General features: G+C 47.7%; 1 protein-coding gene across 3 annotated transcripts in view; it reads right to left on the bottom strand.

The window, feature by feature from the left end:
• otud4 (OTU deubiquitinase 4) overlaps positions 1–15,224 on the bottom strand; it is a 192,532-nt gene that overhangs the window by 62,542 nt on the left and 114,766 nt on the right. For all 3 annotated transcript variants that reach the window (XM_070871593.1, XM_070871596.1, XM_070871597.1), the window contains 3 exons: positions 12,554–12,620; positions 4,555–4,675; positions 4,400–4,464 (listed from right to left, as the gene is read on the bottom strand). In XM_070871593.1, coding sequence (XP_070727694.1) covers positions 4,400–4,464; positions 4,555–4,675; positions 12,554–12,620 — 253 coding nt within the window. The remainder of the gene's footprint in view (positions 1–4,399; positions 4,465–4,554; positions 4,676–12,553; positions 12,621–15,224) is intronic.

Genomic DNA, 15,224 nt, shown 5'->3' with positions numbered 1-15,224 from the left:
CCATATTAGTTTAACTCCTCCCCAACAGCACTAGCAAACACTCCCCCTAGGACATTGGTTCCGGTCCTGCCCAGGTGCAGACCGTCCGGTTTGTACTGGTCCCACCTCCCCCAGAACCGGTTCCAATGCCCCAGAAATTTGAATCCCTCCCTGCTGCACCACTGCTCAAGCCACGTATTCATCTGCGCTATCCTGCGATTCCTACTCTGACTAGCACGTGGCACTGGTAGCAATCCTGAGATTACTACTTTTGAGGTCCTACTCCTTAAATTTGTCTTGTAGGACCTCATGTCTTTTTTTACCTATATCGTTGGTACCAATGTGCACCACGACAACTGGCTGTTCACCCTCCCTTTTCAGAATGTCCTGCACCCGCTCCGAGACATCCTTGACCCTTGCACCAGGGAGGCAACATACCATCCTGGAGTCTTGGTTGCGGCCGCAGAAACGCCTATCTATTCCCCTTACAGTCGAATCCCCTATGACTATCGCTCTCCCACTCTTTTTCCTGCCCTCCTGTGCAGCAGAGCCAGCCACGGTGCCATGAACTTGGCTGCTGCTGCCCTCCCCTGATGAGTCATCCCCCTCAACAGTACTCAAAACGGTGTATCTGTTTCCCTAGCTGGCTGTGGACCCTTCACCTGTGGTAAGACCAGCTCGCTACATGTGCTACTCACGTCATTCTCAGCATTGTGGATGCTCCAGAGTGAATCCACCCTCAGCTCCAATTCCGCAACGCGGACCGTCAGGAGCTGGAGGCGGACACACTTCCCGCACACGTAGTCGTCAGGGACACCGGAAGTATCCCTGAGTTCCCACATGGTACAGGAGGAGCATATCACGTGACCGAGCTCTCCTGCCATGACTTAACCCTTAGATACACTTAAATTGGCAACAATGTTAAAGTTTACTCACTGTGATAGAAGAGAAAAAAAAACTACTCACCAATCCAGCCAATCACTTACCCCCTTGGCTGTGACGTCACCTTTCTGTTTCTTTCTACTTCTTTTTTGCCTTCTCCCTGTAGCTGCACAAGTTCACCTCTCCGACGCACCTCTCGCCAACGCTGGGCCCCGGACTCACTGCTGTGCCTTTTATAGGCCTCTCCAACGAACTCCCGACGCTGCTCCCGACTGCCACCGACGCTGGGCCCCGGACTCCCTGCTGTGCCTTTTATAGGCCTCACCAACGAACTCCCGACTGCCACCGACGCTGGGCCCTGGACTCCCTGCTGTGCCTTTTATAGGCCTCTCCAACGGACTCCCGACGCTGCTCCCGACTGCCGCCGACGCTGGGCCCCGGACTCCCTGCTGTGCCTTTTATAGGCCTCACCAACGAACTCCCGACTGCCACCGACGCTGGGCCCCGGACTCCCTGCTGTGCCTTTTATAGGCCTCACCAACGAACTCCCGACTGCCACCGACGCTGGGCCCCGGACTCCCTGCTGTGCCTTTTATAGGCCTCTCCAACGAACTCCCGACGCTGCTCCCGACTGCCGCCGACGCTGGGCCCCGGACTCCCTGCTGTGCCTTTTATAGGCCTCTCCAACGAACTCCCGACGCTGCTCCCGACTGCCGCCGACGCTCTTGTCACATTAAATTGGATGGTACAGGTACTGAGCAAGAGGATGTCGGGGCTGGCTGGCTTGGGGCTGGAAGTGTGGCAGAGAGATCATGGGGGGTGGCGGTGGTGGATTGAAGGGTCAGGCCAGCGATTGCGGGAGTCCACAGCGAGGAAGGATTTCAATTTGCTCACGTCAGAGTTCTGCACGTATGCCACCGATAGCCGGGAATGGTTCTGGATAAGGGAGTGGGGTACTAAAGTTGCATGATCATATTGAATGGTGATGCAGGCTCGAAGGGCCGAATGGCCTACTTCTACACCTATTTTCTATGTTTCTATGTAAGTGAGGTTGAACCTGTACAAGTATCTACAATGTCTGTACTCCTGTAGATGGCACTGTAAGAGGCCTTTTCAATGTTAAAGGTGTCACTTGTTACACATAATAGCTTCTATTTTTTGTAGTTAGATTATTTCGCTAAGATAAAATAACTCAAAATGCTTTCTGACATTTATTTTTCATGTTATTTTTCATAATGTTCAAAGTGAGGGTTTAAATAAAATGAAAAATTTTAAAATTACATATTTCACAATAATAATTCAATTTATCAAATTGTTTTGTGTCTATAAATGCCTTCATTAAAGCTTTTAGGCCTCAGTCGTTCCCCAAAACTACACTTGAGCTGGTTATTTTTGCATAGACCTGTGATACTGTGAGTTGAATTTAGATTTTGAAGTTTGAGTATTTGCAGTTAACCTAATTTCCAAGGATGCTGTTTACAATTTAATTAACTGTACTGATGGAATGTTTTTCTTTACCTCCTAGTAGTTTCTACCCAGTACATTTTCTTCAAATCATTTGGAAAAACAAGAGACAAATTTCAAAAGCTTTGCTGAGGGTAAGATTCATATGGAGTGTTCTTGGAAAAAAAAGCGGCTGTGTGTGTGTTGTGTTTGAGTGGCCCGATTCCACACCTGTTCTGGTTTCTGTTTTGCATTCTATTTTTTTTAAGTGCATATGCTGAGAGGGAGAGGGGGAGGGAGGGAGAGAGAGAGAGAGAGATTTCTTCATTTAATATAACTTCAATTTTCAAAGAGGAACACAAGTTGAACTTTGAAGCTATTTGGTTATCTCTATCTGCGTTTTGTTGACTCAAAAAAGTCAATGCTGTTGATTTATACCTGGGAGACAGAGGTTTCAATTTCTAACACCTCAGACAGGCAGCTTTTCTTCAATTTAATTTGATTTTTTTTTAAAGAATGTTGAATTTTGAAAGCAAACAAAACCCCTTTTGGGGAAAATGTAGCAAGGTATAGTAGGAGGGAAACTGGTCTAAAGTGAAGTGGCTTCTCAGGACCCACCCTGGGGTGAGTGAGTGTGACTGCGAGAGAGTGAATATGGATGAGATGAGTGACAGTGGAGCAATTGGGAAGCCAGGGCATAAGAGTCCAGAGGATAGTTCTAAAAGGAACAAGGTACAGGTACAACGTCCCGAATCCGGCAACCTCGGGACCGAGGCCCTGTCCGGTTTTCGGACAATAATTCGGATTCCGGACGATTCCATCTGCAATGCGCTTTTTGAAAAAAATGTCCGGTTTACAGACAATTCCAGTTTTCGGAATTCTGGATTTGGGACGTTGTATCTTTAGTAGTAATGATAGGCATAAGAGGTGTTATGAAAGACAATAAGTAACAGGAAAATAAAGGGGTAGGGAATGTGATGGGATTGAGGTGTTAAAGGGGAAGCATGGGTAATTGGGAGAAGAGGACAGAAAGGGAGCCGCAAAGAACTGCATTTTCCCCACATGCTGCCTGCAGCTACTGGTAGCTCCTTTCCCCGTCACACCACACCATGCAAGTTTAACTCAAGAGGAAAGAAAAAAGATGGATAGAAACAAAGAGAGATATGGGGAGAGAACCAGAACAGGAGAAAGAGATAGAAACAGGCAAGAAGAGCGTGAGAAAGTCAGCACTATAAAGGTAGACAGGCAAGCAAATCAATGTATTTTTGACTTACCTTGCACAACGCCACAGGGGATCGAATAGTTTTATCTTAAAAATTAAATATGAATTGCAACATTCCACACAGTACCCGTTACACAGGTGCTGTGTTAGGGCATCTTAACATTGTCAGCTTTTAAACAGAACCAAATGAAGTATCAATTAGAATATCTAATGCACTTCCCTCAGTGCCCATGAGGTTGGATCTGCAGGAATATCAACCAAAGGCCTATCAATCAGACAAGTCAACTGCTGTGTACTTGAAGGAACTATTTTTGTTACAGGCACTCTAATTAACATAATTTCTACTTCAGCCACAACATGCAATTATTCAAACCTACTCTGGGATGCTCCACTGCCCTTCCCATTAAGAGTGTGCTGAGGGCTTTGCATCCATTCCTCGGCTTGGCAATACCCCCACCCCAATCCCCCACAAGTTCCTACCCCTTTCTCCCTATTGAGCAAGTCCCTGGACTGCAGCCTGAACTTTGGCATATTTTTATGTCTGTATCATAACCTTGTCCCCCTCCAAGCATGTTTGAGCCGACAGAATGATCTCCAGGCCTTCTGAGCATGTTTTCAGGCCTGCTGCCCGATCCTCATCCTGCTGCAACCAAGGGCATTTTGGGGTTTTGAGTTTTGGATTTCAGCCTCCTCATTCCTTGTCTCCCACACCTGTCCTCTGCCCCTCCAGTCCTAATCCCCTTCCTTGTCCCTTCTCAAAAGACTGAGACCAAACACCAAGTACTGCACACATTAAAAAATACATCACCAGAATTTCTATTTCAGAATTAAAACAGCAACATCAAAAAGAAAACATTTTTCACCAATGCTTACCTTACATTTATCCCCAACAGTGTACTGCATTCCAACAGCAATAGAATAATCCCTTTTCTGCTGTGCTGCAAAGTACAGTTTAAATATTTAACAGCAGCAATGTGTGAAATAGCCAACTCAGAATCAAAAGGTTGCGAATTACATAAGACACTCACCTTGTTTTGATTTCTGCCAAACTTCATACTCAATATTTCTGTAAACATTGGGGTTGAATGCTCGGAGGACCTTTCTAGGAAAGGAAATGTGGGCAGAGCTTTCACTTTTCACTTGCTGTTTCTGAGAACATAAGGTATAATAAAACACATGTTTGAAATACTTTAAAGGTTTACCTACACATTGAAACATGTAAAATGTTCCTCTATTATTTGGTTAAAAATATGGGTAACAAAACATCCTCTAGTTTTTGCTGATTGACTTTGTTTTACATAGAATGTACAGCACAGAAACAGACTATTCAGCCCAACTGGTCCATGTGGTGTTTATGCTCCACACCAGCCTCCTCCCACCCAACTTCATAAGATAAGCTTACCCTATCAACATATCCTTGTATTCCTTTCTCACTCATGTACTTATCTAGCTTCCCCTTAAATACATCTATGTTATTCGCCTCAACCACTCCATGCGGTAGCAAGTTCCATGGGTTTCTCCTGCCTTGGTTTCCTGATCCAAGAACTTCCATCAATATCGCTCTATAGCCAGCTGCTTTAAAAGTGCAGGCAAATTACACACAGATTTCTGCCACCCCACACTAACAGTGAAATATAGATCGAGGCAAGTTCTGGGTTTGATCAAGTTAGCTGATCTCAGCCAAGTCAATGGTAGAGATGCAGGCAGGACCTGCCCCTTCCCCATAGAGAGAAAAGAATGAGAGATAGTCAGCCTAAGTTAAAAACAATTCTCTGCTAATCGTGATGTAATTATGTCAGAAAAGAATGCAACATCCTTTGATCACTAGGTATCGCACATAGAATGAAAAACTCCCAAGAAATAGCAGGAGCTTTCAAAATACTGTCATGCTATTTTATATTGTCCAACAGGCAGCAAAAGGAGGGTTAGAACGTTCTATCTGGGTTTGGTGAGGTCTGTAGGCCAGTCAAGTGAGCATTCCTCGCAATGTTACAGTTTTGAAAAGCTTTCCTGGGATAAGTTTTCTTATCAATTGTCTGTACAGTGGAACGGCATTATTACAAATTAATGCATAACAAATCTTCTTTCCAGCTTCAGACAGCAATTCCATTACATTAAGGACTTTAAAAATGACAACTTCACTGGTTCCAAGTTGTAATAGTGAGGTTTGACTGTACTTGTGGTGTAGGTAGCACACAAATCACTGACTCCACACAGTCTGATGTAAGTCTAACTGCTGTGACCTTCATCCTTTATTGTTCAGCTCCAGAGTGCCTCCCAGGTGTGGTGGTCAGCCTTATATAGTCCTTGTTACAGGTACTACCAGGGTTTCCCACCGCAGCGCCCTCTGTGGTGTGGCATAGTACTTACAATACATTTAAGGTACTGGGACGATACATACATCATTACATAACATCACCTTCCCCCCCCCACCTGGACGCAGGACAACGATACACACATCATTACATAACATCACACTTGTCCAACGGAAGGCAGGTGGGCATAGACAGTGCGTTAGTATGGTACATTTTATCTGGTTATTGACTGGTAGCGGAACCTTGATTTCCTTGTTAGCCGTTATCATTAATTGTACTTCATCCATTATTTTACACAAATACAGTGGCCATTCAGCATAAAGAAAAAAGTAATTCTTATTATAAATTCACTATCTCACATTAACATAGCTCATTTTAGGCTCGCTTTGCCAAACAGAAGTCCTTTGTGGGGACCACCTCTTTGTAAGGCCCCTTTTAAGGCTCCCGGGTGCATTTCCTCTTTAAGGCGCCATCTTTGATGCAGGATGATTCCACGAGGCTTCTCCTTGGGCGCCGCCATCTTTGATGCTCTGCTGCTCCGACACGATGCCGCCGCCATCTTCTTCTCCGCCGCTCCGAATGCCCTCCGCCGTCGCAGCCTCCGCTCCCACCTGACTTGCCGCCTCTCCTGCGACCGTCGTGGCCTCTCCAGCGGCCGCACTTGCCGCGTCCCCCGTAGCGAACCCCCCTGCGGCTGCCATGGCCGCCGACCGATGTTACCAGCTCCTCTGCGGGGCCCGCCCAATGGCCTCTTCCTCTGCGGGGCCCTTCCGAACCGCCGGCCCCTGGATCCCTCAGCACCCCTCCCGCAGCGCCCCACCGGCTCAACCCCCACTCCACCTTGGGCCCCTCTGTGCAGGGCTGCTTGCCTGTGGGGGCTGGGGCTGCAGGGTCTCTGTGTGAGATCCGGGCCTGGGGCTTGCCTGTGGGGGCTGGGGCTGCAGGGTCTCTGTGTGAGGTCCGGGCCTGGGACTTGCCTGTGGGGGCTGGGGCTGCAGGGTCTCTGTGTGAGGTCCGGGGCTGGGACTTGCCTGTGGGTGGATTGAGGCTGCAGCTCCAGCTCGGTCGGCGCTGCTCTCTGGGGACCTGGGGCATGGCAGCACCCCGGGGAGCAGCAGCCTATGGAGGAATGAAGTCTTCCCAACTCCCACGGACCTTCCCCATCCACCTCCGGCCAAGGAGTGTCGGCCCATCGCCTGCAACGACCCACAAAGGTAAAGCGTGCGTCTCGTCCCGGTGGGATACCTGCACCTCCGCTCTGCCAAGAACAGGTATCAGTTCCCTGGTGTAGGTACAGCTTCGCTGTGACCGGAACCAGCTTGGGTCGTGCAGCTGGGTTAATCCACAGTTTATCAAAAGTTCTCCGACTCATCACCGACGGACCCGAGCCCGTGTCCACTTCCATACTCACTGGGACTCCGTTGATTTTTACATCCCTTATCACTGGGGGCGAATCGTCGGTGCACGTATACAGTCCAAGCACCTCATCTTCTTCTGCCTGCTCCTCGCTGAACAGTGGATCATCCCCCATCTCCTCAGCCACACAGTGAGTCCGATTTCTTTTACACATACGCTGAAGGTGGCCTTTAACGTGGCAGGTATTGCACGTATACTCCGCAAACCTGCACCGGTGAGCCCCATGGCTTCCTCCACAACGCCAGCATGGTGCTGCTTGATTGGCCCCCCTCGGCGGACTCTGAGCTCCAGGATCCCGAGGTCCGTGCTCTCTGCCCCGGGCAGAGCCACGTTCTGCAGTTTTGTCCGTGGTGGGCGCTATCCTGTGGACAGTGCCTGCCGGGTTCGAGACTGTGTGGATCATTTGCTTGGTGCTGCAAGTCGAGGTCATATGTGCCCGGCTGATGGCGATGGCCTTTGTCAGAGTGACTGTGGGTTCCGTGGCCAGCAGCTTGTGAAGGAGGCCCTCGTGGCCAATCCCCATAACGAAAACATCCCGCAAAGCCTCGTCAAGGTGTGCCCCAAAATCACATGGCGCCGCGAGTCTCCTGAGGTCCGCAGCATATTTGGTGATATCCTGGCCCTCAGGTCTGCAGTGATGGTAAAATTTGTATCTGGCCGTGAGGATGCTCTCCTTCGGTTTCAACTGGTCACGAATGAGTTCAGTCAGCTCCTCGTATGACTTTTCCCTGGCGCTTCCGGGTGCCAGCAAATCCCTGACGAGACAGTAAACCTCATCTCCACAACTGGAGAGCAATATCGCCTTTACCCTTCTCTCTCATTGCGTATGTGTTCTCCGTCAAGTCATTTGCTGTGAAGTAGTACTCGAGCCTTTCCGTAAAGGCCTCCCAATCATTGCCCACGGTAAAATCCTTTAGCGAGCCCAGAGTAGCCATGGTTGCGTGGAGTTCGTCCGCTTCCTAGTCGCCAATGTGGTGTATGTAGCACACAAATCACTGACTCCACACGGTCTGGTGTAAGTCTAACTGCTGTGACCTTCGTCCTTTATTGTTCAGCTCCAGAGTGCCTCCCAGGTGTGGTGGTCAGCCTTATATAGTCCTTGTTACAGGTACTACCAGGGTTTCCCACCGCAGCGCCCTCTGTGGTGTGGCATAGTACTTGCATTACATTTAAGGTACTGGGATGATACACACATCATTACATAACAGTACTGATTAAGTGATATCATTTGAATGTGCTTCCCTCAGTAATGAGCAAAAGATTTGTGTTTAAAAAAAAAAAATCTATCTGGTTTCAAAACTATACAAATGTGCATTCAAGTGTCAGCTTGGCTCAGATGGTAGCATTCTCACCTCTGAGTCAGAAGGTTGGCGGATCAGGTATCACTACGGACTTGGGCACATAATTTGTGACAACTCTTCAATGTAATACTGAGGGAATGCTGCATCGATGGAGGTGCTGTCTTTCAGGCAAGACACTGGCATACAAATTGGACAAGGTACAAAAACGGTCGCAGGGATCGCGATCTGTGATTAACCTGCACCCGTTCTTTCCAATGGACGCAGAAAACAAATTTCATGCTGCCTGCTAATTTAAACAACAGTAGCGTGCAGCTCAGCGCTGAACGTGCTGATGAGTGGTTGCACGCCTCAGCAGGGGGCCCAAGTTCGTTTGAGGTTAGCACCAGTTAAAGCCAGCCTGCATCTCTTAAAGGGGAGGTGCCTTCTGGCTGCAGCATGTGCTGGAAATGGCTGGGGAAGAGTGTGTGATGGGGCAACAGAGCAGAGGGCGGGCTTCAAGATTCTCTGACGCAGCACTGGAGGCCTTGGGGCAGTAGGTGGGTGGTGGGGGAGCTGTTGGAGAGGGGTCCTGTATCCAATGGGGCCAGCGGGCCCTCCAGACAAACTTTGAGAAGGCAATGGAAGCAGATAGCCGTTGTGGTCAAACCCAGCAGTGTAGCCCCCAGAACCTGGTTGCAGTGCTGGAAGAAGTTGAATGACATCACACGAGGAGTCAAGTTCAGTGAATTCATCCTCAAATGCCATATCCTTACAACTGAACCACTAGGCTCAGACACTGCTCAATTCACCAAACCTTCTTCACTCACTGACCAACAACCTGGATCAATCATGACTCCTCCCTCACATTCACAGCTTCACCTCACCCTCACACACACAGCACTGCTGCAAGCCTCACTCCCACATCTCTCAGCTTGCACACACTGCCAGCTAGTCAACCATGATAGGCACATCACCCAAACACATCGCACCACACCCACTCTTGCAGGACAAGAGTGGCTTACAACCAGAGGCAGCAGGTCCTACCCACAAGGAGACAGGCGCGCCTGCATGACCTAACCCCCATGGAAGAGACGGCGCTGTAGATTATTAGCGCGGCCATTGCTGTGGGTTCAGCCGGCGGGGCTGAAACAATCCAAGATGATGGTATCCTTATACCTAATCTACTTCTGCCTCATCGCACAAGCTCTTCTAATTTACAAGCTGCAGATAGTGCACCTCTTGCTCTCCACCCCCCACATAACCCTACCCTTGTGCCTTTCTTCTCTGAGACAGCCAAGAACTGCAACCTGGCCAGGCAGTGGTAGAGGAACAGGAACTGCAAGAGGAAGAAGGCAGTGTTGCTGAAGAGATGGCACCATCACTCGATTTCACACTCAGAGCCACCACCTCAGATACTGACATTCCGCGTGCTTTAGAGGATAGTTCAGGCGCGGGATCTAAACGTGGTGAGACATTGGGCACGAGTGGCCTGCAGCCAAGGCAGGGGACGAGGATAGTGTAGATGCCAGCCCCCCCGGAGAGGTCACACATGAGTTCTGCTGCAGAGGACTCAGATGAGGACTTCGATGGAGCGGCCTACAGAAGGCGGCTGATGGGTATGCACAATTAAATGGTGCATTGGTAGGCTGAGAAGTCCGGCACCAACCTTGCACAGAGCTTTGAGCAGAGCTTGGAACCCATGATTTCCAGCATGGAGGTGATCACGGCCGATGTCTCAGCTTCCACTGCAACACCAGCAGAAGCTATCCAACGTCCGAGAGCTGCCGTGGAAGCTCAGACTGCTGTCATGCAAGCTCAGCTTGCTGCTATACAAGCTCAGACTGCTGTCTTCATGGCTGCGGTTATCAGTGTTGAAAGGGAGTTGCAGGGTGTCTTAGCAGTCCAGCAATCTGTCCTCCGGGGAAGTGGCTCCATGGAGCACGAACCTGCTGTCCTCGCTCAGGATGACAGCATTCATGCTCCCATCACTGCCATTCCGCCAGTTCCCTTGCTTTTGTCTTGTTAACCAGCCAACCCAGACTGCTGCTGCCTATGTCAAGATGGTGCAGTCCAAAGCCAGGCTTTCTAAGCCCAGAGGTGTTCTGAGGTCGTCCTGCAAGGCCATCTACAGTCTACCCCACTGTAAGTCAGCAGCCACTGGAGTAGCACTGCATAGGAGCACTAGGACAGGCAAAGGCACATGGAAGACAGGCACTAAGAGAATGCACAAGGGTACGGCTTTGGTATGTAATATTGGATGATTTGATTTAGAAATTTGGGAATGTTTGTTTTGTCGTGGCCTTTATTGTAGCATTGTGGCCAAAATGACACTGTGATGGTCAGTAACAGAGTAAAGGTGGAGTGTAGGACTATTGGTGAATGGGGAATTGGGGTTGTGTTCACTGGTGCCGCAGTCAAAAGAGTTGATCATGGGCAGCCCAGCCAGAAATGGGCTGTCTAGGTTGCCCTCTCCCTCCCTTCTACTCAGCTCTTTGCCATATACCTGCTAGCAAGGGCAGTGCTCTCATATTGGTGAGGTTGTGCAGCAAGCAATGACGAATTTTGAGACGTGCTCTGGCAAGTACTGCAGAGCTGCTCCAGAAACGTACAGGCAGAGAAAGTGTTGTTGAAACACCCCCAATGGTCTGGTTGATTACATTCCGTATGGCAGCATGCCTTTCGTTATATGTATGCTGCCCACATGTGCTTGGGTTGCGCAGTGGAGTCATGGTCAGTGGATTGTTCTTGTTGCCCAGTAGCCTCCTTCTGTTTATCGTGGCTCAAATGCGGATGGTACACTGGACTCTCAGAATGAAGGCATCATGATTGCTGACACAATACCAAGCATTGTCTTGCATGATGCACTGAATATGGTCGCACATCAGCTGGACATTGAGGGAGTGGAATCCTTTCTGGTTGCAGTGCATCTCCAAATTCACATGTGGTGCCTGCAAATTGATGTTTGTGCAGTCAATGGCACCCTGCACCGTGGTGAAGTCTATTGTCCTGGCAAAGCTGAATGCTTGCTCCGTCTATTTCTCTCTAGCAAGTTGAGAATGAAATGTATTCACCTCTCTTTGCCTCAGTGACCTCTCTTACACAACCGTGCACAGCAACTGTGAGATGTTGGAAATATTGCCTGCTCCAGCCTGGAAGGAGCTCGATGCATAAAAATTCATGGCCATGCTCACATTCACAGTCACTGGCAATGCCGTCCCCACCTTGCTCAGAGGTTGCAGTTCTGCCTGCAACAAGTGGCAGATTTGAAAGTGAGTGCCTCTCCTTAGTGAAGCGGAGATGCCACATACACTGTTCCTCGCTGAGGTTGAGGTAGGAGAATTGTTCCCTAAAGACTCTGGGTGGATATGGCCTCCTGCTGAAAGCCCTTCTTCCCCTCCCGCTTCTCCCTCTTCGAGCAGCTTGTCCTCCTCTGCTCATTCTTCCTGTAATGCTACAGGTCAAGGGGGATACAAACTACTGCACTGATATCTGGGAACAACTGTCTAAGCAGAAGCCTTGAAGTAACCACTCCCTGGACACTTCAGTAACTTCAAATAAGCTAACAAACCGCCAAACACTTCTACAAGCTCACTCGGAGCCGGTAGAAATCAATCAGCAACTAGCCTGAAAGCAGTTGATGATCCCTTTAAATAGGGCTGGTGGGGTCCCTTCCAGCTGCTGAACACATGTTCAGCTGTGATGTTTAAGAGAGGGCATTAGCTGGAGCATCAAGGTCGAAAATGGCAGCACTGACATCAAATCAGTGTCACACACTGACTGACGTCACGATCTGCCTATTCTGCACACTTCTGGGATACACTCCTAGCGCCTGCGTTAGCGACCTCACCAAAATGGCATCTGGCACTAGAAGTGTGCATGTGCGGCGATAATCACATTCTGGACTCAAAACAACACTCATAGCACTGAAAAAATGGGCGCTACGAAGCCGAATTTCCTGGCCATTAAACGTTAATACCACACATCAACGTTTTCAATATCATATAATTTAAGGATACCTTTAAGACTTTATTGCATGACTGGGACTTGAATCCATTCATGTCACTCTCATCAGCAGATTTGGCCCTGTTAAAGATTTAAAAAGGACATTAATGTACAGGCACAGAATTTATAACTTTTAAACCAGTGATAAGACAGCAGCAAAATCACAAAGAAAATCCATCAAAATGATCGGAGCAACATTATAATTGAGATTATAAAGGTCAATGTTTAAAAAGAATAAAACTTGTAAGAATATATTTTAGCACAATGCGCAAGTTTTCACTCTTCCACGTGAGGTTACAGTATCCACTTGTGCTGAAAATTAAATCAGAACCCGGACTTCAAGGGTTAAGTTATGAGGAGAGATTACACAAATTAGGTTTGTGTTCCCTAGAATTTCGAAGATTAAGGGGTGATCTGATCGAAGTTTTCAAGATATTACAGGGAACAATATTTCCACTGGTTGGGGAGTCTAGGACTAGGGGGCATAGTCTAAAAATTAGAGCCAGACTCTTCAGAAGTGAAATCAGGAAACACTTCTACGTGATAGAAATTTGGAACTCTTCCGCAAACGGCAGTTGATGCTAGATCAATTGTTAATTTTAAATCTGAGATTGATAGCTTGTTAACCAAAAGGTATTAAGGGATATGGGCGGGTATATGGAGTTAGGTCGCAGATCAGCCGTGATCTCACTGAATGGTGGAACAGGCTTGAGGGGCTGAATGGCCTGTTCCTGTTCCGATTCCGATGTTCCTAAAATCCGGCATCTGTTAAGATCACCCTCCATCAGGACAAATGTCAGATTATCATTCAAATTAACATTAAATTGCAAAAAACAATTAGGTTAAAACTCTCTCAAGTAACCAAGGCAGCTAAAAAAACCATGAGAATCCAATTAACTTCCTAGTTATCACCCATCATGGATCAGGGTGTTCTCACCCATTAACAGAAGCTGTAGGTGATAGTCCCTAACCAGCTGTCATGGATACCAGCCTTTTCTAACTAAAGATCATAGGTTAACAAAGTTGAAATAATGATCACTATGGTAACTGTTCTGTGAGAAATGCGGTCTAGTAATTTTTCCTGTGCAGCAATCCAACAATAAAGGAATGAACATATTTATAGGTTTTATAAATATATTAAGAGTAAGAGGATAACTAAAAAAAAGGGTAGGGCCTATTAGAGATCTTAAGGGTAATCTGTGTTGTGAAGGCGGGAGACGCTGGTAGGATTCTTAAAGAATACTGTACGTCTGTTTTCACAAAGGAGAGGGGCTAAGCAGACACTGTTATCAGGGAGGACAAGTGTGAAACATAGTGAGAGGGGAAGTATTAAGAGGTTTAGCAGCTTTGAAAGTGGATAAATCCCCAGGCCCACATGAAATGTATCCCAGGCTGTTAAGCGAAGCAAAAGAGGAAATAGCAGAGGCCCTGACCATCATTTTCCAAACCTCTCTGGCTTCAGGTGTGGTGCCAGAGGACTGCTAATGTTGTACCTTTGTTTAAAAAGGGAGAAAGGGATAGACCGAGTAATTACAGGCCAGTCAGCCTAACCTCAGTGGTGGGGAAATTATTGGAAAGGATTCTGAGGGACAGGATAAATCTTCATTTAGAAAGTCACGGATTAATTAAAGAGAGTCAGCATGGATTTGTTAAGGGAAGGTCGTGTCGAACAAACTTGATCGTATTTTTTGAGGCGGTAACAAGGAGGGTCGATGAGGGTAGTGCGTTTGATGTGGTGCATATGGATTTTAGCAAGGCTTTTGATAAGGTTCCAAATGGCAGACTGGTCACAAAAGTAAAAGCCAAGTTGGATCCAAAATTGTCTCAGAGGCAGGAAGCAGAGGGTAATGGTTGATGAGTGTTTTAGTGACTGGAAGGCTGTTTCCAGTGGGGTTCCACAGGGCTCAGGACTAAGTCCCTTTGCTTTTTGTGGTATATATCAATGATTTAGACTTGGATGTAGGGAGTATGATTAAGAAGTTTGCAGCGGATACTAAAATCGGCTGCGTGGTTGATAATGAAGAAGAAAGCTGCGGACTGCAGGAAGACATCAATAAACTGGTCAGGTGGGCAGAAAGTGGAAAATGGAGTTCAATCCGGAGAAGTGTGAGACAATGCATTTGGGGAGGGCTAACAACGAAAGGGAATACATGTTAGGACACTGAGAAGTGTAGAGGAACAAAGGGACCTTGGAGTGCAGGTCCACAGATCTCTGAAGGTAGCAGGCCAGGTAGATAAGGTGGTTAAGACGGCATATGGAATACTTGCCTTTATCAGCCGAGGCATAGAATATAAGAGTGGGGTGGGGGGGGTGTTATGCTTGAACTGTATAAAACACTAGTTAGGCCACAGCTAGAATACTGCATGCAGTTCTGGTCACCACATTACAGGCAATATGTGATTGCACTAGAGAGGGTACAGAGGAGATTTAGGAGATGTTGCCGGGAGGTGAGAATCTTAGCTATGAGGAAAGATTGGATAGAACATAAGAATTAGGAACAGGAGTAGGCCATCTAGCCCCTCGAGCCTGCTCCGCCATTCAATAAGATCATGGCTGATCTGGTCGTGGATAGGCTGGGTTTGTTTTCCCTGGAAAAGAGATGGCTGAGGGGAGAACATAAAACATAAGAAATAGGAAACATAGAAACATAGAAAATAGGTGCAGGAGTAGGCCATTCGGCCCTT

This window comes from Pristiophorus japonicus, chromosome 2 (genome assembly GCF_044704955.1).
Source record: "Pristiophorus japonicus isolate sPriJap1 chromosome 2, sPriJap1.hap1, whole genome shotgun sequence".
In the NCBI taxonomy this organism is placed as follows: domain Eukaryota; kingdom Metazoa; phylum Chordata; class Chondrichthyes; family Pristiophoridae; genus Pristiophorus; species Pristiophorus japonicus.
This window is presented reverse-complemented; position numbering and strand designations above follow the sequence as displayed.